The 25,973-nt window shown below is 41.6% G+C and overlaps 1 protein-coding gene across 1 annotated transcript in view; it reads right to left on the reverse strand.

The window, feature by feature from the left end:
• Positions 1–25,131, reverse strand: part of FYTTD1 (forty-two-three domain containing 1) — a 41,938-nt gene extending 16,807 nt beyond the window's left edge. The window contains exons 1-3 of the mRNA XM_060767293.2: positions 24,927–25,131; positions 4,153–4,278; positions 1,817–1,962 (exon numbers count right to left, since the gene is read on the reverse strand). Of these exons, the coding sequence (XP_060623276.2) occupies positions 1,817–1,962; positions 4,153–4,278; positions 24,927–25,020 (366 nt within the window). The 5' untranslated portion in view covers positions 25,021–25,131. The remainder of the gene's footprint in view (positions 1–1,816; positions 1,963–4,152; positions 4,279–24,926) is intronic.
• Between the last annotated feature and the right edge of the window lie 842 nt (positions 25,132–25,973).

The raw sequence follows: 25,973 nt of genomic DNA on the forward strand, positions 1-25,973 counted from the left end.
GGTACAACATTGAAAACCACAACACATTAACACAGTGGTTCTCAACCTGGGGTCCCCAGATTTTTTTGGCCTACAACTTCCAGAAATCCCAGCCAGTTTACCAGCTGTTAGGGTTTCTGGGAGTTGAAGGTCAAAAACATCTGGGGACCCCAGGTTGAGAACCACTGTGTTAACAGATACCATGCTAAATACCACAATAATCCCAGAACTCACACTGAATGCAAGGAAGACCAGCTGGTTAAAGGGAAGATTGCCATACACCAGGTGTTGATATGTGGCAGAATGCACAGTGGTGTGGGTATAATGCATTTTCAACTGCTTCTCTGCCAAGTATATAGTCTCTTTTCACTAACTAGGCAGCTAAGTACAAGCCAAAGGATTTTGGTGGCTTTTTAGGTGTACAGAATGACCCACATATCAGTGCAGACATGTTCCTTGTCCTGCCATGGAAACATGAAACTACAGACAGCAGTGAATCATAATAAAAGGAATGACTTCTGACAGAAGTATACCACAGAAGCACACTGGAGGAGCTAAACAATGCCCAGAGATTACATTTTTCTAATATTTATAGTATGATATGATGGTCAACTTCCAATGGAAATGCATCACAGATTCGTGTTATAGGACCAAAAAAATACAGAGAACATGATGCTAAGATTCTATTTTTATTTAGAATGCTCCTAGAACATGGCCATATAGCCCAAAAAACCTACAACCCATGATTTTTGTTGCAACTTCACAACTGTAATTTTGCTGCTGTTGTTAATTGTATATGATATGTAGATATACTTTCATTCACTGGACCAAATTTGGCACAAATACCCAAATACACCCAAATCTGAATACTGGTGGAGGACTGGGGGCGGACTGTTTTCATCATTTGGGAGTTGTAGTTGCTGGGATTTATAGTTAACCTACACGCAAAACCATTCTGAACCCCATAAACGATGGAACTGAATCAAACTTAGCACACAGAACTCCCATAAGCAGCAGAAAACACTGGAAGGGTATGGTGGGCATTGACCTTGAGTTTTTGAGTTGTGGTTCACCTACATCCAGAGAGGATGTAGAAATGTGTGTTTTCTGATGGTCTTTGGTGACCCCTCTGACACCCCCCTCGCGACCCACCCAGGGGTCCCAGTCCCCCAGGTTAAGAAACACTTCCTTAAGGCAAACCTTTGCAAAATTTGTTCTGAAGAGCGTTGCCATTGTATTTTAACCGTTTTAAAGTATGAATTTAACAATATTGTTATATAATTGGCTTTGTAAGCTTTTGTATGTATTGTTTTAGCCACTTTCTATTTAAATTATCCAAGCCCTTGGTGAATCCCTTAGTGGGGAAAATGGGTGCAAAATTGATGAAATGGAAATAAATTCCAAATAAATCATGTAAATGAAGTAAGAGAAACCTGTAATCACAGAAGGGGCCCTTTCTTTAGTGGAGCAACTTGGCTGGATCTGTTCCATTTGGAACTGTAGTTCATGCAAGGCACTATCTAAGCAAATGAGATACAGTTGCTGCGTGCCATCAAGTGACTTACAACTTATGGCGATCCTAAAACAAACCTATTGTAAAGTTCTTACAAACCTATTGGCAAGAGATTTTCAGAGGAGGTTTGTCATTGCCTTCCTTTGAGGCTGTCAGAAAGTGATTTGCCCATTCAGTGGGGATTTGAACTCTAGTGTCCCACCATAACCATGCTGGCTCTCGAATTGTGTGAAAATGCACACACAAAAGCGGAGGAATGTCTCCCCTTCACCCTGCATGGTGGAAAGGGCTTTGTAATGCACAACAGAAGATTGACTTCTCCACCTTTTCACTGAGAGGCGATCTGTTGAGAGGGCTGATGCCTTTGTGGGCTCCTAAGGCTTTTCTAGCCGCCAGTCCGGTCTTGACGGCATAGGGGCGCCTCTTCCCTGCCAGCCGCCTCCTGCGCCCCAAGCGGTTCTTACCAAACCCTGAAATGGAGAGCAATAAATAATAAGGGCATGAGGCAAGGGACAGGACTGAGACAGGCATGAAGCAATGAAAGACGACATCCGGAGGGAAGGGAGCATCTAGGACAGGTTTATTACAAAAAGGCGTGAAAGGAGAAAGGAAATGTGGCAAAACATCAGAAGAAAATGCTGTTAGAATATAGCCATACATAGGAAACCACACAACACCCCTGTGATTCCAGCCGTGAAAGCCTCTGCCGATAGAACGGAAATGTATTTATCGCTTTATGGGATCTTGTTCTGCCCCCACATTAGCTATTTCTTTGGAAGGTGTCTGTGATGCAGGGAACAGATCAAATGCTACACATTTGACGTAAAAACAAGAATTTATTGAACAACAGATCTCAAACTTCTTCTCCTCACGAGTTTACTGCCAGTCTTTGTGAGGAGAGTTAATGTCCTTGAAACACAACTACAGTTCGGACTGGATGTCACTTTAATATGGTTTCAATTGGATCTCAATCTGTTATATCTCCAATGTGGCTTTACTTTGTGTCTTTACTTTTAGGTAGCTTTGATGTAACTTCTGTGACTTGTGTAACTTCGATCTGTGATTTGATGTAACTTGCATAGCTTCGACACGAAGTTCTATTTTGTGGTTTTTCCACCTTCCTTACTCTTCACCTTCCAATACTACACTGCCTGACTCCTCAAGAAACCAGAAGGCTCTTGGCCAAGGCTTTGTCCCTGAGAAGAGTCTTAAAGGGACAGGGCGAGGAGGAAACACAAGGAGGAAGAGGCTATCTAGACTAATCCCACAAACTATACATAAAATACAAATTCCCTCTAATTAAATAGGGGCTAAGCAGAAGTAAACAGTGAGAGATCTTTGTGTATTATTGCCTATATGTGATTTATATTAACTGTATTGTTTTATTTTCTTACTGCTTTGTTGTTTTATTGATGTGTTGTTGGGCTTGGCCTCATGTAAGCCACCCCGAGATCTCCTTGGGAGATGGTGGCGGGGTATAAATAAAGTATCATTATTATTATTATTATATATTATTATATCTTGTGGAGGCATGGCAAATCCCACATTACTTCCACTAGGTTAGGAGGATCAATGCATTTTTGTGTAACTTGTCACGCAACCCTGTGGTGTTTCATATATGAAACAGGACAATCTACCTTGGGCCTACAAATGCTGAAGAAAGAAGACCAACAAACTTTGATGGCGATGGTTAAAGATGCCAATGGTGTAATAACATTGGGATGGAAGGGTAAGAAAAAATGGACAATGGACAGATTGAACGAATACACTTATGAACAAGTACAATCAGATATTATGGGAATAATACAACAAGATATAAAATCTATATAAATAAAAATGTAATGTTCGTTTGTGGGATTAACAGAACTCAAAACCCACTGGACAAATTGACACCAAATTTGGACACAAGACACCTAACAACCCAATGTATGTCAATAAATTTATTTTGTCATTTGGGAGTTGTAGTTGCTGGGATTTATAGTTCACCTACAATCAAAGAGCATTCTGAACACCACCAATGATGGAATTGAACCAAACTTGGCACACAGTTCTCCCATGACCAACAGAAAACACTAGAAGGGTTTGGTGGGCATAGACCTTGGGTTTGGGAGTTGTAGTTCACCTACATCCAGAGATCACTCTGGACTAAAACAATGATAGATCTGGACCAAACTCTACACGAATACTCAATATGCTCAAACGTAAACACTGGTGGAGTTTGGGGAAAATAGAATCTTGACATTTGGGAGTTGTAGTTGCTGGGATTTACAGTTCACCATCAATCACAGAGCATTCTGAACCCCACCAACGATAGAATTGGGCTGAACTTCCCAAACAGAACCCCCAAGTGGGCCATAGCAACGCGTGGCAGGGGACGGCTAGTAGTCTATAAAAATACAAAGAATTAGAGAGAACTGGTTAAGATATGTGAAATGGGTTGAAGAAGGGAAAGCTAATGATCAGATAAAGGAAAAAATGGACAGAATCCTAGACTGGCTGCACTTAAAAATGCTTTGTTGTAAAGTTGGAGGGAGGGGGGAGGGAAAAAAGGGGGCAAAAATCTAATGGTTTATGGATGTTTGTAAAGTAAGTTTATTTCAATGGATTAGATGGATACCATTACAATAAAAAAAACATTTAAAAAACACAGGACAACCTACCTGTGTAGTCCTGCATTCCCCACTTGGTCCTCCTTGTCCTGAATGTGCCGTTCTGTTGAACCCCCCTCTTCATCCTGGGGGAATACTGCTTCCTCTCTTCTTTCTTGTTCAGTTTAATTATATCATCTGTAAAACAAGGTTCAAAGCTTTGTTGGAAATCGCAACCTTCCAAGCCTCCATTGACTGTTTGTAAATGTGTATAATTGTTAACCCATATTGTATGTACATTTTGGTTTGCCAGTTTGACTGTACCTCTTTGGCATGGAAGGGGCTTCATACACAGGACTCCCATTTTTGTTATACAGTATGCTTTTAGACCTCAATGGAGATGGGTGCAGTTTGCCTCCTTTTCAGACTACAGCGAGTACAGTTATACTGTTTAGACTATACTTATATGCTTAAAGACATTGGACTATGGACTAGTATGCTGAATATATACAAAAAAAATTGTTAGTAAACCTGAAATGTTATTTTTAAAGAAGACTACTTTGTTTTTTCTCTCGAGTGCATATTTTAACTAAGAGGTTTTAAGGAAGAGGAAATGGGCAACTGCAAATTCTACTTCAAAGACACAACCATCCTCTGCTAACCCAATATATTTTTGTAGTGGCATGCTTTTATCCTTGGCAGTTTAAAGACATGTTTCTTCAGTTTAACACTGAGTTACCTGTGTGCCATTACATTAATGCTTATGTGGTCGAGAGAGCTGACTTCTAACAAGGTCATGATTTTCTTGACTAGTGGTTTTCAAAAGGTGGTCTCCACATGTTCGTGGAGATTCACATTTGCCAAACTAATGTGACATCATTTTTACGTTTTCAACAAGGTTATGAAGCACTTATTTCCAATAGGTTATGGAATTTTCAATATTTAGCATCTATGTCATAGGAAACATCAACTTTACTGCTTGTGTATTGCCTACAAACACTTCACACTTTTCTCCTAAGCAAACTCCACCCTTCTAGGAAACATTTACAAATGATGGCTAGCCAGATCTGAAACCAATACTGTTTAAGGTTAGCAATCAAACTGTACAAGCAGAAGCAGAGGTCATCGACTCTACTCTGTTGTTGCCTGTGATGTTGTGCACCAAGACTGTGGCACAGCGGGCTGGGTGTCAGCTGCATTAACATCACTACTGACCGAAAGGTCATGAGGTCGACGCCAGCCTGGGTCAGAGTGAGCTTCTGACCAAAATTGTGTAGCTTGTTCTCAACCTTTGCAGACCGAAAACAATTGCATCTGTCAAGTAGGAAATTTAGGTACCACTTATGTGGGGAGGCTAATTTAACTGATTTACGAGGCCATAAAAATCTCCAGGAAGTATGCAAAGAATGAGGAAAGTACTTAATCAGTGTCACAAAACGATGGTGAAGCGGCAGCTCTCCTGGTGGCCAGAAGCTGGAATGTTAAATAGCCTCTGAGTTTCTGTCTATACATGTTGTGTGTTTATGGCATTTAATGTTTGCCATGTATATGTACATTGTAATCCGCCCTGAGTCCCCTGCGGAGTGAGAAGGACGGAAAAGAAATACTGTAAATAAATAAATAAATAAATAAATAAAATTGTCCAAATTCTAAGCTAGTAGCATTCAATCCATATGATGCAAACGTCTTTTGGATTGAACGCTACAGTTTCTTCCAGAGCACAAAGATTAGAGCTCACTGGATCTACACATAGAAAGGGCATTCCTCCATATTCCATACGAGTACATGTAACTGGGGCTTCAAAGGGCCTGGTTTTTGGTAAGGAGAGAAAGGAGAGATGCCTAGAGTGGGGTGTAAGGAACGTGAGTGATGTAGGCACAAATAGTGAATTGGGGCCATGTCCAGCCACTTTACTCATGCAAAGTCCAGGCAAAACGGTGGCCCACCCTTTCGCTAAACACTCTTGTTAACTGCAAATAGCCCAGTGATTGCCTTGCATAGATGGGGAGAAGAAGACAGATTCATAGCTCAAGGAAGGGCCATAGTGTAATGAAAGTTCACTTGCTTTGCAAACAGAAGCCCTGGCTTTTTCGGTTAAATTTTAAGAAATTAGACAGCTGAAGGAAGACATGAAGATCCACAAGAGCCCAGTCTGATGAGAAACAGCAGCTTCATATGAGTCCATGCTTTTCCCCAGATGTTTTAATAGGTTGCTGTGAATTTTCCGGGCTGTCTGGTCATGTTCCAGAAGCAGTCTCTCCTGATGTTTCACCCAGATCTATTGCAGGAATCCTCAGAGGTTGTGAGGTCTGTTGGAAACTAGACAAGGGAGGTTTATATATCTGTGGAATGTCCAGGGTGGAAGAAAGAACTTTTTTCTGCTTGGGGCAGGCGTGAATGTTGCAATGGGCCACCTTGATTAGCACTGAATAACAATAATACATGAATAATAAATAATAATAAATAATAATAAATAATAAATGAATGGCCTTGCAGCTTAAAACCCTGGCTGATTGCTGTTTGGGCGGTTCCTTTGTTGGGAGGTGCTGGCTGGCCCTGATTGATTCTTGTCTGGAATTCCCCTGTTTTTTAAGTGTTGCTCTTTATTTACTGCAGACTAATTCAACCAGAGAAGTCAGCCATAGCAGAGCACCTGAGGAACCAAACTGGGCACAGCATATTATTTGAGAACACAGAAAGGCTGGACCACTCTCACAACCACCATGTCAGGCTACACAGAGAAGCTACTGAAATACACAAGCATGTGGATAATTTCAACAGAAAGGAAAAAATCTGGCTACCAGTATTAAAAAAAAAACAAACCCTAAAATTAGGACAGTAAATAAAGAGCAACTCTAAAAAAACAAAAAAAAACACACCAAAAAACATAACAAAACAGGAGAGTTATTTCTCCCACCCTGGACATTCCATAGATATATAAACCTTATTTGCCAAGTTTCCAATAGACTTGACAACCTCTGAGGATGCCTGCCATAGATGTGGGTGAATGTCAGGAGAGAATGCTTCTGGAACATGACCATACAGCACTGAAAGCTCACAGCAACCCAAGCATGTAGCCATGGGGCTTGGGAGGCTTAACCCCCCCCCCCCCCAATTCTCATGGTGGTTCGCGAAAAGACCTTACTGGTGCATTATTTAAACTGTTATGTTTATTCATATCATGATCTGATCACCATGCTCAATATATCCCATATGCATGGGGGTATTGGGGTAACGATACAAAAGGTTTGCTAGGGTAGACCCTCTTTCACTCAACCCCCCCCCCCCCCTAAACAAAATCCTGGCTACGGGACTGATGAGCAACCCAATGATTCTGGCCATAAAGTCTTCAACAACACATTTTCTTAATAGGGTGAGAAGAGTTCTAGTGCTGCTTTGGGAGCCCGCACACTACGGTAACAAAATAGGAATTCACATGTTCCTATCGCGGAGTGCCAACTCTGCAGGGAGCAGCTCTTTCACTTACTCACAGATAATGCACAAGATTAACCAAGTTCTACTTAGAAGCCCCTTTCCTTTCACTGGCTGGGCACAGTTTGAGCAAAGTCTTGCATGCCTGAACAACCAATTAGGCGAGACAATTCTCCCTTTCTGCAGCCTAAGGCCACCTGAATTTTAGATTATCCTGGCAGCATTGAAGAAAGCAAATATGGTGGGTCCCCCATGTTTACAAGGGTTTGGGGCACAGATCTTGTAAAAGTGAGAAAACTGTGAATAATGAAAACTCTCTCTCTCTCTCTCTCTCTATATATATATATATATATATATATTATCTAAACAGAACACCTCTTAGGGCTAGCTGTATAGAAATAGATGCATACATAAAATCCTTGCAGAAGCAGAGAAATTAAATTTTCAATTAAAAAGAGAACAAATTTGGCACCTAAAAATATAACCTGCTAGCATGAAGTTAATTCTTTCTATCAAGAATGCAGAATCGCCCCATTTTCTTTGGCATAACACATTGCAGTTTGCTCAGCAGCACTTCTGCATCGCTGTAGATCTCTTTGGCTTTCCCTTGTTCCAGTTACAAAAATTAGAAACTACATGCTACAAGATAATTGGTGAGAATTATCACCATAGCCATTGCTATAACACTGTAATGCCATAAACTACTTTACAACTTGTATCCTTACAAACACTGTTATAATCTTGTTGGCCTTGAAAAAAGAGGTAAATGAATTTGCCTACAAGGAGCATTCAGGAAACACACATTCAAGATGAAATTGGCACTCCAGCCCTCCCTGGCCCTCAGGACAGGACAGAACAAAATGTTCTCCTTATTTACAGATGGATAAGAGGGTGAGTTTGCTATCTCTAGGGGCCCTTCCAGGCAAGCCCTATACCCGGGATCTGATCCCAGGTTTTCTGTGTATTCCAGGTTATCTGGCAGTGCGGATTCATATAATAATAATAATATAATGAAAAGAAAAGAAAATGGAAAAAGAAAATGAAGGAAGACTGCCTTTTCTAGATGTCCTAGTCATCCGTAAACCAGATCAACAATTGAGTCACACCGTTTACAGAAAACCCACACACACAGATAGATATCTACATAAAAACTCCAACCATCACCCAAATCAGAAAAGAAGCACAATTAAAACTTTGGCAGACCATGCAAAAAGAATCTGCGAAGCCCACCTCCTCCAAGAAAAACTGAACCACCTCAACTGGGCTCTCCAGGCCAATGGAGACTCCACCTCAGACATCAGAAGAGCTGCAAGACCGAGAACAAGCCATGAGAGTCAAGACAAAGATCCATTCAGAGGAAAAGTGTTCCTGCAAGGGAACCACTGACTGCATAGGGAAGCTGATGAGTAAACACAACATACAAACTATCTACAGACCCACCAAGAAAATCCAACAAATGCTATGTTCAGCAAAGGACAAGAGGGATCCTCTCGCTTCTGCAGGAGTCTACTGTATACCATGCAACTGTGGACAAGTCTACATAGGGACCACCAAATGCAGTGTTGCCCAAACACGAATCAAGGAACATGAAAGACACTGCAGACTAATTCAACCAGAGAAGTCAGTCATAGCATAGCACCTGATGAACCAACCTGGACACAGCATATTATTTGAGAACACAGAAATGCTGGACCACTCCAACAACTACCATGTCAGACAACACAGAGAAGCCATTGAAATCCACAAGCATGTGGACAATTTCAACAGAAAGGAGGAAACCATGAAAATGAACAAAATCTGGCTACCAGTATTAAAAAAAACCTCTAAAATTACAACAGCACAATAACAGAGAGGAAACAAACAAGGACATCTAATCACCTCTCAACAAAAGATTGCTCCAGGCACTGCCAGGCCATCAAATGCTAATCAAGATGGTCAGTTGAAACATTCACACCTAGCTCCAGCAGACAAGAGTCCTTTGCCCCACCCTGGTCATTCCACAGATATATAAACCCTTTTTCCTAGTTCCAACAGACCTCACTATCTCTGAAGATGCTTGCCATAGATGCAGGCGAAACGTCAGGAGAAAATGCCATATAGCCCAAAAAAACCTACAAGAACCCAGTGATTCCGGCCGTGAAAGCCTTCGACAATACAATATAATAAAACTTCATTTATATACTGCCCTATCTCCCCTAGGGGACTCAGAGCGATTTCCACACATACAAAATACAAAAACATAAATAAAACAAAATCATAGGCATAAACTGTTAACACAACATGTACATTAAAATCAATTTAAAGCCGATTCCACTCTCCTCTTCATGCAAGGTAAGCTGCCAGGGGCAAAAATTTCAACAAGGGGCCTGAACTATTTAGAGTGGGCTGGGCCAATGCTGGTGCAAGGAGGAGGGGAAAATGGGGCTGGCTGAATGCTACAGTGCAAGGATCGGTCTCAGCAATGGTCCTGCTAGGGGACCAGGGCCACTCAATTCCAGGGCCAATTAAAGGACTATTTAAAAGGTCTGGGCCAGAAGAAAAGGTGGCCTCAGATGACAGGGAACTGGGGAATAGATGAGGTACAAGGCTAAGTCCTAACTTTTGGACCAAGGGCTTGAGACTTTAGACTAGTCATTATAAAAGGCCTGATGAAACCACCAAGTCTTTAAGTTCTTATGGAAGGAGGTGAGGGATGGGGCCAGCCTTATCACCTTGGGGAGGGCATTCCAGAGGCAGGGGACACCACCAAGAAGGCCCTCTCCCTCGCCCCCACCATCTGGGCTTGAGATGGTGGTGGGAGCGAGAGGAGGGCCTCCCCGATGGATCTTAGTTCCGCACAGGTTCATAGGAAGAGATGCAATTGCGGAGATCTCCTCTCCCTCTATAATCCAGTTTAAAGCAGAAAACCTGGGGTCAGATACTGGGATAAAGAGCCTGTCTGGAAAGACCCTAGGCTACTCACTTTCCTGGTCTTTGGCTCGTTCCTGAATCGCTTTTCAACTTTTAAAAAAGAGATTAACACAAATATTCAAATTTGAAGAGGTATAATGTATTGATCCCCAAAGGAACTGACTTTTCATAAGCAGATATATTGCTTTCGTATGCCATTTCTAGCTGAGCTTTTCAAAGATGTCTATCAGCTACTTGAAAAACCTGCATCACCTCTCACAGTGCTCTTGGAAGATTGATGGCCAGGGTTGTCATTGGCATTCTTCTATATCTGATTTTGCTTCATCTGTACCTGATTATGGATCTTTATTCTGGGCTATAGCACAGCTGGTAAATCACCACCATCAGCAAAAAGATCTAACATTTGCCAGTTCAAAGCCCGGGTCGGAATGTGCACCTGACTGTCAGTCTAATCCATAATCAGGTACAGATGAAGCAAAATCAGATATAGAAGAATGCCAATGACAACCCTGGCCATCAAACTTCCAAGAGCACTGTTTACTTAAGCAGTTCAAAAACAGCTTAAAGCTGTAAGTAGAGAAATTAGGTACTGCTAAAAAGTGGAGGAGGTATTTTATGACAGCATAAAAGAAAAAGACCAGAAAATGCAGCAATCAAAAGGAAGCAGGAAATCCTGATGGCTCTTTGTCATAGAGGGTGGAGCGACAGCATCCCAGTGGCTCCAAGGTGCCAAAAAGTTGGGCATTAACACAACATACCTCCTTTCTGTCTGTTCTGTCCTTGTCTGTCCTAATGGCACTGAACGTTTTCAATGTTTGTGGACTGTGATCTGTCCTGAGTCCTCTTGGGGAGATAGGGCAGAATATAAATAAAGTGTTGTTGTTGTTATTGCACACCCACAAATGTGTAACTATAATATGTAATACCTGTGGCCTTAATGTCACTCCTCCTGAAGAAGAGGACAAATAGCCACAGAAAGACAGATTAGCTAACCATAAAGATGCTGCTAGATTTTCCTCCCTAGTTTGTCATGTGGCAAACTAAAAGGCCCTTTCTTCTTAAACTGTTTAAAATCAATATTTAAAAATGCTAATCACTCCTTGTAAAACCTGTATTTCTTTTAATGCACACTATTTAAACTTACATTAGCTCCCATACTGATGGAGTTTACATCTACATCTAAATAGTACATTTTACATTTAAGTATCTCCTGGGTGACCTGGGAAAAAAGAACAGGAAACTGCCTGCCTAAGTACGTAACAAAACAGAGTTCCTCCCATTGGAAATTTAACAGATCAAAACAAAATAGTCAATTACCTTAAAAGAATGTTTTACATGTTGAGAGCAACCCTTATCCAGAATTCCAATATACTCTGAAATCCAAAACTGTCTACATGGCCAGTGGAGCAAGTGACATTTTTTCTTTCTGATGCTTCAATGTAAAACAACCTTAGTTTCATGCACAAATTAATTAGAAATATTGTGTATGAAATTATATTGAAGCTCTGTATATAAAAGATAAATGCATGCACCTTTAGACTTGGGTCCTGTCACAATATCCCATTATAGATATGAAAATACAGGCTATCTCATAACCTTGGCCGGCACTGGCCCTCCAGGTGTTTTGGACTTCAACTTCCACAGTTCCTAACAGCTGGTAAGCTGGCTGGGATTTCTGGGATTTGAAGTCCAAAACACCTGGAGGGCCCAAGTTTGCCCATGTCTGCCACAACCTGTAAAAACTCCAAAATCAAAAACACTTCCTGTGTTGAGCAAAGCTTTGCCAGACAGCAGCTGCAAGAGAGTTGAAAGGACAGCTCAAACAAAACCTTGGATGACCACATTAAAGCCTATTAGCTACAATGCAGAGGCAATTAGGGGATTTCTGATTTTTTCATTTTGCAGCTGGTCTTACTTTGTGGTGTTTTTGGTGCTAGATGCTGCTGGTCTTATTATAAGCTATTTTCATTCACTGTATCATTGTTTGCATTTGCCATTACGCTGCCCAGAGAATGCTAACTATTGGAGCCCCCGGTGGTGCAGTGGGTTAAACCCCTGTGCTGGCAGGACTGAAGACCGACAGGTCACAGGTTCGAATCCGGGGAGAGGTGGATGAGCTCTCTCTATCGACTCCAGCTCCTCATGCGGGGACATGAGAGAAGACTCCCAGAAGGATGATAAAAACATCAAATCATCTGGGCGTCTCCTGGGCAACGTCCTTGCAGACAGCCAATTCTCTCACACCAAAAGTGACTTGCAATTTCTCAAGTTGCTCCTGACACGCTAACTATTTGGAAACCTACACATATAATAAACTAATAGAGCCCATATCTCCATACTTCTGTTTTGTGGGAACCGGAGAAGACAGAAAACAGGAGGCAGGGACCAGGAAGCCAAGTCAGCCATAGCAGAAGGGAGAGGGGAAAGCGCACTTTTATTTCATTGTGGCCTGTAATTTAACATTTCCATTGCAAATAAGAGACCACAGTTGTTCTGGGCAGAGGCAGGCCGACTTTGCCTCTTTCCTTTGCAGCTCCTATGAGGAAAGGGGAGAAGGCTCTCTTCTGGGGCATCCTCCTATTCTCCATGTTTCCTTTCTGCCAGTTCAGAGCTGACAAGGATTGCTCCATATATGTGAAGTGATAGTACACTTACTTTTCTTAACTAAAATTAGGTCTCTTTTTCCTTGAAAAGGGTCTTCTTAAACGGTGAGGGATGGCAGCAGTTGTTGTAACATGAAGATATGATTTAATATTAACAATTTACTCACAAGTTTATTGCAAGACCCCTCAAACCTGCAGTGCAACCTGTTTTGTGTGGAGGCCAGGAAATTCTAACACTCATCCAGATTAGATGCAAATGGACCATTTAATCGTTCCCAATGTGTACAAACACAGCAGATTTGCCTAGCTGCAGGGAAGGTAGATGGAGGGGAACAGCATAGAAACCAAGAGGATATTTCCTTTGCTTGCGTCACCTGCTGCAACACCAGAGGTTTTCCTCCTCACATGAATGTACCCCAGGGACAAAGCCACCCAAGCTTTCAAGTCCTTCCAGATTACATAGACGTAATTTGCTTCTAACTGTAGGGTAACAGCAGAGATAGCATCTAAAGTTGTAGGGTTTCTTTAACCATCCTAATAAATTCTCACCCAATAGTCACATCAACAGATCTGAAGGCAATAATTCAATTGTCATCCCAACCTCTTTATTGACAAGGGAAGACAAATTTACTGCCACCTAAATTATTTACTTTTTTACCACACTTGTACCCCACCTTTCTCATCCTGAAGGGGACTCCGGGCAGCCTTACAACAGGCAACAATTCGATGCCAACCATTCTGGGGCTCTAACAAAATTTATTTTGCTAGAACACCAGAGTCCACCAAGTGGAGTTAGAAGCAAAACCACGACTCAGAAAAATCAACATAAAAGATCAAATCATGTTGCAACTGCACCCATACTCATCTTAGAGACTGATACTAGAAGGAGAGCATTAATAATAATAATAATAATAATAATAATAATAATAATAATAATAATAATCTTTATTTGTATACCACCCTATCTCCCCGAAGAGACTCAGGGCGGTTTCCAACATACAAGGCAAAAACATTCAATGGCCAAGAAGAAAATCATACAAACAGATCAAGATAAAAGCATCATAAAACACAAACATCCTACTAAAACACAACAATAAAAATTTAAACCAATTGCAATTATAACTTACACAAATCCTTTCCAAAATAAAACTGTCCAGTTCTTCATAACCACTGTTTTTTCACAAAATATCAGACACTGATTTTTTATATCTCCCAATGAAACAATGGATGCTGCCTAAATACCCTGAAGACACCAGGTCCTGATGGATCTCACGACTGGCTAACATTTAGAGGAGAGGTCAGTCATCAAGGATTAACAAGTGTGAGGAAGGCAGTATCAACCCAACTCTCAGCATGTCTTCCCCACAAAAAACTCTTCTGATGGACTTGAGATCACCTTAAGTTGATAGACAACTTGAAGACAAACGTTCTTACTGATAAACCAGTGGAAGCCAGAGGCACCTGCATTATCACTCCACAATCTATTAGCAGAACCTGATCTACCTGTCACTCATCCCTGGCCTTAAAAACACAGCATACATGGTGAAAAGTGTCACAATAGAGAGGCCTAGTCAACAAAAACTGATTTACAAAGGAGGATGGGATGGCACATGAGCTTTGTGGGTTATAAACCTCCTTCTTCAGATGCAGTAAAGTCTACTATTAACACTTCAGCTATAAAGTATAGAAACTAAAATAATATAACAGGATTCAGAAAGATGTGACACCATGTTCATTGGGCTGAATTTTCAAAGGACTGGGCAAAGGGATACAGGTCGTTGGATTTTAATTGGCGTGTTTAATTAATTGCTTTTTAATTAACTGTTTTTAATTGTATTTGCTGAATGTTTATGTGAAAGCACTGATTGTGCGTGCTGTGAAGCCGCCCTGAGTCTCCCCTCAGGGGTGAGAAGGGCCGGTTATAAATGCAGGAAATAAATCAATAAATGCATTGTGAATGGAAGGGGAGGAAACCCCATTTTGGAACTCAAAAGGGGGTGCGACTATTGCATGGGGACATATAGTATCCTACATTTGGTGAATAGTTCTTTAAGATCAGGAGGCTGTCTGCAAGCCAATAAAGGCCTAACTCCCAGAGCTTGTGAGAGGGCTGTGTTGTTCTGAAGAATTGTTTGTAGTCTGTGAATGATGTATTTCCGTGGTTTCAGCTGGGGGCGGTACATGACAACTAGGGATATTCTGTCATTTTCTGTTTTTGATCTGTCATGTAGTAAATGTCTCCTGAGTATTAATTTTGCCTTGTCAATTTGCCCAGCCCTTTGAAAATGTAGAGCAAGAAACGTGATTTGCATATTTCTGAATCCTATCACAGTGTATGCCATTCCCACAACTGTATAAAATATATTTTGGCACCTGAGGCTTTAATATCACCCTGTAATGCAAGTCCATGAAATCTTACACTAAATTTAACAAATGTCTTACAGGTGGCCCCATATCTTCTCACAGCCTCTTTTTTATGGCGCAAGAGACCAATACGGCTAATTTTTTGAAAACTACATTTGATTTAGGATGTGTTTCAGTACACACAAAGAAAAAGCTCCCAGTACTGGATCCTGGTCTCAGATGCATAATTTCTCTATTGTGGTCACAGAACAGGAAGCAAAAGATGCAGATGAGAAGCCTTGTACAACTGCTTCTTACATTCACACTGGCAATTTACTTCTGACTCTTGTAAGTTATTACTACACAAAACCCAATTGTGAGTGTTTCGCGTCCTAATTGACTGTTTCCACATCAAATGTCTTTCCCCAAGACATGAAAGGAAGTTGCAAAGACCCAGACAGAACTTGTCAACATAAGACTCCCTGGCTGGCCTTCAGCAATCTGCACCATTTCCCTGAAACTCCAGCAAGATCATCCACTTGAACATGTGCCTTCAAGACACTTGCTGTCACATAAATCAAAGAATTCCAGTGATGTGAACAATTATCTCTATTGCTTGATATAGTAGCTCTGTGCCATTAAAAATGTGTCTCACAGGCTTCCAAACCAAGTTGGTAAAGATATCACAAATAAGAAATTATTATCTTAAACTGGGGTAGGGCTGGATAGTCAATGGCAGAGAACAGTGTCTGTGGCTTCAGGAAATTTAGTTTTGGGAAGGAAGGGACATCAAGTTCTTTCAGTGTGAAACAGCATGGTGAAATATTGCCACTTTCAAACAAAAACAAACAAACATGGAACGTGTTCTAAATGCAGGGAATTCAGAATTTTGACTTTCCTTTGTTGTCAAATTAAATATGGGTCTCACCGATTACAAACTCATTAATTGTCAGCACTGAGTAGCTGAGATTCAGCATACAATTAATATCTGCCGGCAAAGTCATGTTAAGCAATTCCTGTACTATGTACCAATGTAGAGCAATGTATATGGATCAATGGTCAATGAGCATGGTTGACAACACATTGTGCAGTGGCAATGCACATAAACAACGTGCTTTCCTCAGCCGGCTACACTTCTTACACATTCTGCAAACAATTCCCCCATTTGCGTAGCACAATTTATGTCTGTATAAATCACTAAGAGAGAGCTTGCCAGTAAAGATGGATGATGCACTTATTTCAACACTCAAATTAAAATATTTTCCCTTAATGCACACTTCAGCCATTCTGGCTCCTTGACATATAGTTCTCTCTCCCTTTCAATGCAACTTTATGAATGGAGAAGGCACTTTTGTTCACCTATTATGACAGGTATAAAGCCAAAATGTATGTATTCTTCCAGTTCAATGTATCTTGTAGAGGTGAGTTCCTGCCTACATGGAATCCAGCTACTTGGAGAAACATATGTAAGACAGTCAAGTCCCAGAATTGTGGGAGTTGAAGTTCAAAACACCTGGAGGGCCGAAGTTGGCCCATGCCTGATGTAAACAACAAACTCTTCAAACCCAACCCAGTAAACCTCCACAAGCAAATACACGATGTTGTGGTGGTAATGTCAGTACTCAATGTCAGTACTTTTGCTTATCCAACCTTCGCTCATCCAACATTCTATATTATCCAATGCAGTCTGCCTCCCATAAATCCACAGCTGTTTCAATACATTGCAATGTTTTGGTGCCAAATTCATTCATTACTAGATAATGTTACAGTGCATTGAACTGCTTTTTCTGTCAATTTGTTGTAAAACATATTTTGATGCTTAATTTGTAAAATGATAACTCAATTTACTGTTTAATACCCTTTTCCTTAATCCCTCCTTATTATCCAACATTCTGGCAGCCCATTTATGTTGGATAAGCGAGACTCTACTGTACATTAAGTTTGTTTTTCTTTGCTTTTAACTGCTGTATTTTGATATTAATATCAAGTCAATGCAGAGCTTGTGGTATGGTATATCATGGGGTTAGCATATCAGTGAGGCCTGATTTTAATAGTAACTTTCAAGCAGACAGAAACTACATTTGTCTGGCACCTATCAATCCCCATGGTCCATGGGTTAACTGAGACTAGTGTACCGACTATCACATCAGACAGATAAAGAAACACCTGTGTTGCACCTTGAGCTCAATGGCAGGATGCAAAGGTAACTAACAGATGCATTAATAAATAGGTAAAATCTATGTATCAGAACCCACCAGATTTATCTGTACAAGTCAACCCCATTTACAGGCAGTTTGTGGGTTAGAGAATAAGATAGAGGTTTGTTCTTAGGTTAAATTTGTATGTACGGTAAATCGAAACATGTACATTTTAAAGTACAACTCCAACCAATTTTCTTGGTTTTGGATAGTATAGGGAAGGGTTTATTTATTTACCTACCTTATATACCGCTGTTCTCAGCCCGAAGGCGACTCACAGCGGTTCACAACAAATACGGTTAGCACCTCTGTGGAGTTTCCTTTGCCACCTGTGCCCCTGGTGAGAAGGTTTTACTCACTTTCTGTCCCTGTTATCATTGGATTCTGAACAATTTGTTTTGTTGTGGAAAAAAGGATTGGAGATAAAGCTTCAGCAGAGACCTCTTTTCCCCATGATAATAGTTTTTTTTCAGGAGAGGATTTCCCTTCCTTTTGAGAGGCAGATTTCTTTCATTTCCTGTTTTCTCACCCATTTGTAACTATGAGTTGTTTGTAATTCAGATGTTTATAACTTGGGGGTTGCCAGCATATTTAGTAATCCAGGTCCGAGTTATTCAGGCTACAGCTCTACTTTAAGATATGCTGTAAAAGTGCCCTACAGAGCAAGTTCTTTGATGCCTCTTCCCAATCCCTGCCTCCCTACAAATACCTTACTCTGGAGAGCAAACAAGCATCCACTCTGGGTCACCCTTTGAGCTCCACAGGGCTGCCTGAACAATTGCTCTGATGACTGGTCCATGAGAGCCAGCTCAAGCTTGGTCATCTCAGTTAACATGGCAACAGTTAACAGTTGTTGTTGATCATTCGTTCAGTCATTTCTGACTCTTTGTGACCTCACAAAGAGTCAGAAATGAGCCCACACCAGAGCTCCCTGTCTGCTGTCACTACCCCCAGCTCCTTCAAGGTCAAGCCAGTCACTTCAAGGATGCCATCCATCCATTTTGCCCTTGGTCGGCCCCTCTTCCTTTTTCCTTCCATTTCCCCCATCATAATTGTCTTCTCTAAGCTTTCCTTTCTTCTCATGATGTGGCCAAAGTACTTCATCTTGGCTTCTATCCTTCCCTCCAATGACAACAGTTAGGCTTATGCTTATTTTCAGTCTTGCCAAGGAACATTTTACATTTCACACACAAGAAAGTAGGACAAAACAAGAGCATAAACCAACACTAGCCTGCCAAACCCTGTTCTGTAATAATAAAATTGCCTGTAGGAAGCATACAGGCTGGATGTGAAAAGGTTAGCTCTTGTCGGTTTTACCACTTTCAATATAATGTAGTCTAGTAGAATAAATTATACAACTTGTTTTTATTCTTGTATAGCTGCCTCCTTCCTGCTTCTCCATAGATTGCAAGCCATGCCAAGCTGTTGTAAATTTCCATGGAGAGGAATAGCAAAATGACTGTGCAGACCGCAGTATGAGATGGGACAAAAATTAAGGCATTATCCTCCTAAAAGAATTGTCACTCTCTCCCAAAACCACTTTCAGTCAGCAAATTTCTAATATTGCAGTCTCTTGAGGCAGCCATTAGGTGTTAGGAAATACAACTGTTAAAGAAATAAAAATGACAGGCAAAGTGACAAAAGAAATGCAAAATTATTTTTTGCACACCTCCCTTTCTGCAATGTTTAAAAATTGAGAACTGAAAGAAGATTTTGAGACTTTTGGAATAATAAAGTTGGGGTGATACCTCCCACCCCAAGGACCATCCAGTCCAACTCCATTCTTCCAAGGACACAGTCCAAGCCCTCCTGAAAAATGGCCGTTCAGCCTCTGTTGAAAAAAACTTCAGAGAAGGAGACTCCAACCGGCTCCCAGGCAGCAGCAGGAGCTGGACGGCCATTTTTCGGGAGGGCTTGGACTGTGTCCTTGGAAGAATGGAGTTGAACAGCTCCTAAACCAGTGTTTCAAAACCTGGGGGTCGGGACCCCTGGGCGGGGGTTGTGAGGGGCTTACAGAGGGGTTGCCAAAGACCATCAGAAAACATATATTTCTGATGGTTTTATGAATTCCTTTGGCAGATAAGGCTGAAAATCTCTCCACCTGTCCTTCTCTTCCTTTTTGGAAATAGACGGTGATACCTCCCACCAACAGCCCTCCTCCACTGTGATTGGCCGACGTCTAAGCCAAGGGGAGGGCTGTCTCTGAGACTCCAAGCAGGGAGGAGAGAGCAGGCGTGTTTGATGCATGGCAGCATGTTGCGCATATGCGGGTGAGAGAGAGTGTGTGAGGCTGGAGGGAGGCTTGTGCCAGCGAGTCCCTTCAAGACATGGATTACAGATCCACCTAATAGTGGAGCATCTGCAGAACGCTCTGCAGGAATGGCATCAGTTGTACTTCATAAAAAGGCCAAATCAGCCTGTTTAGCAAGTCTTGCAAATGTGGTATTAATAACAGGAAATGTTGATTTTTATACCAATTCTATATATCATTACACCTGGAGTAACATAAAAATTCTCAAACAGAAAGTGGTCATGAGAGAAAGAAGTTTAAGAAGTTCTGATCTAGCATATATCTTAATTGTAGTGCAAAAAACACTTTAAAACAATACAATAATTAAAATGAAGAACAATTTTAACAAATATAAACTTATTAGTATTTCAATGGGAAGTGTGGGCCTGCTTTTGGCTGATGAGATAGGACTGTTGTTGTTGTGTGCTTTCAAGTTGTTTCAGACTTAGGTTGACCCTGAGCGAGGGCCGTATCCAGCCCTCGGGCCTCAGTTTGAGGACCCCTGGTCTAAATTATCAGTATTACGTTACGCCCTCGGAGTCCCAAGGTGGGTAAGAAATAAAACTATTATTATTATCTTTAATGAGTAAGAAATAAAACTATTATTGTTATCTTCTTGCGTAGGTAAGAAATAAAACTATTGTTTGTTTGTAAGAAATAAAACTATTATTATCTTTCATTTTGCCCCTGCTGGAACAGCAGGTTAAACTGCTGAGCTGCTGAACTTGCTAACCGTAAGGTTGGCAGTTCAAATCTGGGGAGTGGGATGAGTTCCCGCTATTAGCCCCAGCTTCTTCCTACCTAGCAGTTCAAAAGCAAATGTGGATAGGTAAAAAGACAAGTTCCATATTGTCTCTTGCCTATATCGTTGGTTGGGACCCCCCCCCCCCCCCGGCACCAATTGCTGCTCTGGGCCAGAGTGAAGAGAGAGGGGGACAGAAGACAGTTCCATCTTGTCTCCTGTGCTTTACTAATAATATAATATAATATGAATATAATATATTGTATATACATGTAATATTTATAATGCTATAATGTAATATAATCTAATGCTAATAATAATACAATTTTATAATTATATATTTTATATTACATATAATATTGCTTTTTTTTTTTTGTCGTGTCAGGAGTGATTTGTGAAACTGCTTCTGGTGTGAGAGAATTGGCCGTCTGCAAGGACGTTGCCCAGGGGACACCCGGATGTTTTGATGTTTTACCATCCTTGTGGGAGACTTCTCTCATGTCCCTGCATGAGGAGCTGGAGCTGATAGAGGGAGCTCATCTGCGCTCTCCCCAGATTTGAACCTGCGACCTGTTGGTCTTCAGTCCTGCTGGCACAGGGGTTTATTTATTTATTTACAGTATTTATATTCCATCCTTCTCACCCCACAGGGGACTCAGGGCAGATTACAGTGTACACATATATGGCAAACATTCAATGTCAATTTTGACATACAACATATACAGACATACACAGAGGCTATTTAACTTTCTGGCCGCCAGGGGAGCTGTCGCTTTCATCGTCCATCTGCGACAGTGATGAAGTACTTCCACATTTCCCGCATGCTTTTGCCGGAGTGCTTTTTGTTGGAGTCTTTTTTATGGCCTCATAAATCAGTTAATTTAGCCTCCCCACACTTTAAGGGGGTACCTAATTTTCCTACTTGACAGATGCAACTGTCTTTCGGGTTGCAAAGGTCGACAACAGGCTACACAATTGGTTGGAAACCCACTCCAACCTGGGCTGGCTTCGAACTCATTACCTTTAGGTCACTCATGACCTTTAACCCACTGCGCCACCGGGGGCTCCTATATTACAATATAATGGTACAGTACAATATAGTAATATATAATACTGATATTGTACTATATGAATAATATAATAAATTGTATATGTGTGTGTGTGTGTGTGTATATATATATATATATATATATCTTGTAAGCCGCTTTGTCTGTTAAACATGATCCAGATCTTCTAGACCACAGAGTTCTAGATATTAAAGCTTTGTTCTTATACTTTCAGTGTTTTCTAAATACTGCTAGAGATACTAAAAATTAGTGTCTAATTTTATACTAATTGCTTTAATGGCTTTTTCAAGAAGCAGGTTGAAACCAAATCTGAAAATGTATGTTGTTTAAATTTTTCACTTTGAGGGTGAAAAGGGAACTCTGGAACTCTCTCCCCAGGGACATCAGACAAGCCCCAACATTGGCAGTCTTTAGGGAGAGCCTGAAGACCTGGCTGTTCCAGTGTGCCTTTCCAGAATAGGAAACTCCCGGCTTCAAGTCCCAAATGCACTTTGTTAGAGATTCAGGATTATCTGCACATTGCACCTACCTCCAAATACCTCTACATATTACATGTCAAGTTCAGCACTTTTAAATTCTGTCTATTATTATTATTATTAATATTATTATGATTATTATGACTGTGGCCAGGAAATCAGAAGACGCTTACTTCTTGGGAGGAGAGCAATGTCCAATCTCGATAAAATAGTAAAGAGTAGAGACATCACACTGGCAACAAAGATCCATTGCCTAGTCAAAGCCATGGTATTCCCTGTAGTCACCTACGGATGTGAGAGCTGGACCTTAGGGAAGGCTGAGCAAAGGAAGATCGATGCTTTTGAGCTGTGGTGTTGGAGGAAAGTGCTGAGAGTGCCTTGGACTGCGAGAAGATCCAACTAGTCCATCCTCCAGGAAAGAAAGCCCGGCTGCTCATTGGAGGGAAGGATACTAGAGACAAAGTTGAAGTACTTTGGCCACATCATGAGGAGACAGCAAAGCCTAGAGAAGACAATGATGCTGGGGAAAGTGGAAGGTAAAAGGAAGAGGGGCCGACCAAGGGCAAGATGGATGGATGGCATCCTTGAAGTGACTGGACTGACCTTGAAGGAGCTGGGGGTGGTGATGGCTGACAGGGAGCTCTGGCGTGGGCTGGTCCATGAGGTCACGAAGAGTCGGAGACTACTATACGAATGAACAACAACTATTACATTTGGCCCGGCCTGTAGGTTTTAAAGTGTGTCACGGTGTCATCGTTTTACTGTTTTATTGTTTGCTTGAGGTTTATTATTTGCTTATGAGTTTTATTTTATTTTTTATGAGTTTTATTATGTATTGTATATTGTTGTTGTTGGCGGCCTTGGCCTTTGTAAGCTGCATCGAGTCCTTCGGGAGATTTTGCGGGGTATAAATAAAGTTAATAATAATAATAAAGGGCGGCATATAAAATGCTGTGAAATAAATAAATAAATAAAGGTTGTTGTTGCTGTTCATTCGTTCAGTCGTCTCCGACTCTTCGTAACCTCATGGACCAGCCCATGCCAGAGCTCCCTGTCAGCCATCACCACCCCCAGCTCCTTCAAGGTCAGTCCCAAGAAGGAAGCGTCTTCTAATTTCCTGGCCAGTCTTTATCTGCAGTAATCTTTGCACCTAGAAATACAAACCCTGTCACGGCCTCCACATTTTCTCCCTCTATTTTCCAGTTGTCAATCATTCATTCATGTTGCCATAATCTTGGTTTTTTTGATGTTTAGCTGCAACCCATAAATAATATATTGTGTGTGTGTGTGTGTGTATATATATATATATATTATTAAACTCCAGCATTATGTCCCAGAAGCACTTTATTAGAATTTTAAGATTCTCTGCACATTGCACTTGCCCTGAAATCCAACATGCCACCTGTCACACCCAGCACTTTTTAATTCTGTACCCATTACTTGGCCCGGCCCTAGTTTTTTACTGTGTCATGGTGTAATGTTTTGTTGTTATTGCTTTATGTTTTTGATTTTGCTTTGAGTTGTTTTGTTGTGCTGTTGTTGTATTGTGGCCTTGGCCTTTGTAAGCCGCATCGAGTCCTTCGGGAGATGCTAGCGGGGTACAAATAAAGTTTAATAATAATAATAATATATCTTGTAAGCCGCTTCGTCTGTTAAACATGATCCAGATCTTCTAGACCACAGAGTTCTAGATATTTAAGCTTTGTTCTTATACTTTCAGTGTTTTTTAAATACTGCTAGAGATACGAAAAATTAGTGTCTAATTTTATACTAATGGGTTCTTGTGGGTTTTTTCGGGCTATAGAGCCATGTTCTAGAGGCATTTCTCCTGACGTTTCGCCTGCATCTATGGCAAGCATCCTCAGAGGTAGTGAGGTCTGTCAGAAGTAGGAAAAATGGGTTTATATATCTGTGGAATGGCTGGGGTGGGGCAAGGAGCTCTTCCCTGCTGCAGTTAGGTGTGAATGTTTAGCTGATCACCTTCATTAGCATTTGAAGGCCTGCCTGAGCCTGGGAAAATCTGTTGCTGAGAGGTGTTAATCTGTGCCTGGTTTTTTTCCTCTCTGTTGTTTTGCTGTTGTAATTTTAGAGTTTTTTTAATACTGGTAGCCAGATTTTGTTCATTTTCATGGTCTCTTCCTTTCTGTTGAAATTGTCCACATGCTTGTGGATTTCAATGGCTTCTCTGTGTAGTCTGACATGGTGGTTGTTGGTGTGGTCCAGCATTTCTGTGTTCTCAAATAATATGCTGTGTCCAGGCTGGTTAATCAGGTGCTCTGCTATGGCTGACTTATACTAATGCTTTAATTGCTTTTTCAGAAAGCAGGTTGAAACCAAATCTGAAAATCTATGTTGTTTACATTTTTCACCTTGAGGGTGAAAAGGGTGGCATATAAAATGTCGTAAATAAATGTCGTGGAATAAATAAATAAATAAGTACCGCTTTATAAGGAAATGTGAGAAAAATGCCGGTGATTTGATCCCCCACGTGGCTGGAACTGAGCACAGCCTCCAAGATGTCAAAGATTGGAAAGCCTATATATATATATACACCTCTATCTAATATAAGGCCACGCCCCCTCCCTGCAGGAGCTGCCAATCAATTTCGGCCCCGCCCACGTGGGGGCGGCGCCAACGTTCCCTCTCGCTCCTTCCTCGGGATGGAATCCTCCAAAGCCGCCCTCCCCTCCGCTCTGCTTCCAATGGTACATCCCACAGGCCCAATTCTCTCCCCCCCCCCTTTCTGATACAAATGGATGGCCCCAAGCTTTTAAATTCTCCTCACCCAGCGACATGTCGATTTTTTCAACTGTTTCTCCGCCGGTGCTCCGGAGCGGGCCGAGGCCAGCGCTGCCCCCGCCGCCGCCGAAGCCGTTCATGGCCGCTGGAAAGGCCTCTCTCGCCAAGCGCTTCACACACAGAGATGGAGAGAGAGAGATAACCGTGAGGCGATGGTGCTCGCCTCCTTCTGCGCATGCGCGAGCGCCGCAGTGCGCACGCGCGCCGGTTGTGGCCTCGAGCCGGCAGGGGAGGCAACGCCTCCTGCGCGTGCGCCGGCCCCGCGAAGAGGGGACGGGCGAGGAGCTTGTTGCTTAGGGCTACTGCGCGTGCGCGTCTTACACCGGCCTCCTTGGCCTTCAAAGGAGCTCAGCTCCCCCTGCTGGCCAGGAGGAGTATTGCAGCGTCCTGCAATCACTTAAAGGCATGTCTTCTATCTATCTCTCTATCTCTCTACTTATCTCTCTACTTATCTACCTATCTCTCTACCTATCTACCTATCTCTCTCTCTATCTACCTATCTCTCTCTCTATCTACCTACCTACCTATCTCTCTACCTATCTATCTACCTACCTCTCTACCTATCTCTCTACCTACCTATCTATCTACCTATCTCTCTATCTCTCCATCTATCTATCTGCGTTGTTCATTCGTTCAGTTGTTTCTGACTCTTCCTGACCTCATGCACCAGCCCTATCTATCTATCTATCTATCTATCTAGCTCTCTACCTATCTATCTCTCTACCTAATCTACCTACCTACTTACCTATCTATCTACCTACCTCTCTACCTACCTACCTACCTACCTATCTACCTATCTCTCTATCTCTCCATCTATCTGCGTTGTTCATTCGTTCAGTTGTTTCTGACTCTTCCTGACCTCACGCACCAGCCCTATCTATCTATCTATCTATCTAGCTCTCTACCTATCTATCTCTCTACCTACCTATCTACCTACCTACCTACCTACCTACTTACCTATCTATCTACCTACCTCTCTACCTATCTCTCTACCTACCTACCTACCTATCTATCTACCTATCTCTCTATCTCT

The sequence above is a fragment of the Anolis sagrei genome, chromosome 3, assembly GCF_037176765.1.
Source record: "Anolis sagrei isolate rAnoSag1 chromosome 3, rAnoSag1.mat, whole genome shotgun sequence".
Lineage (NCBI taxonomy): Eukaryota > Metazoa > Chordata > Lepidosauria > Squamata > Dactyloidae > Anolis > Anolis sagrei.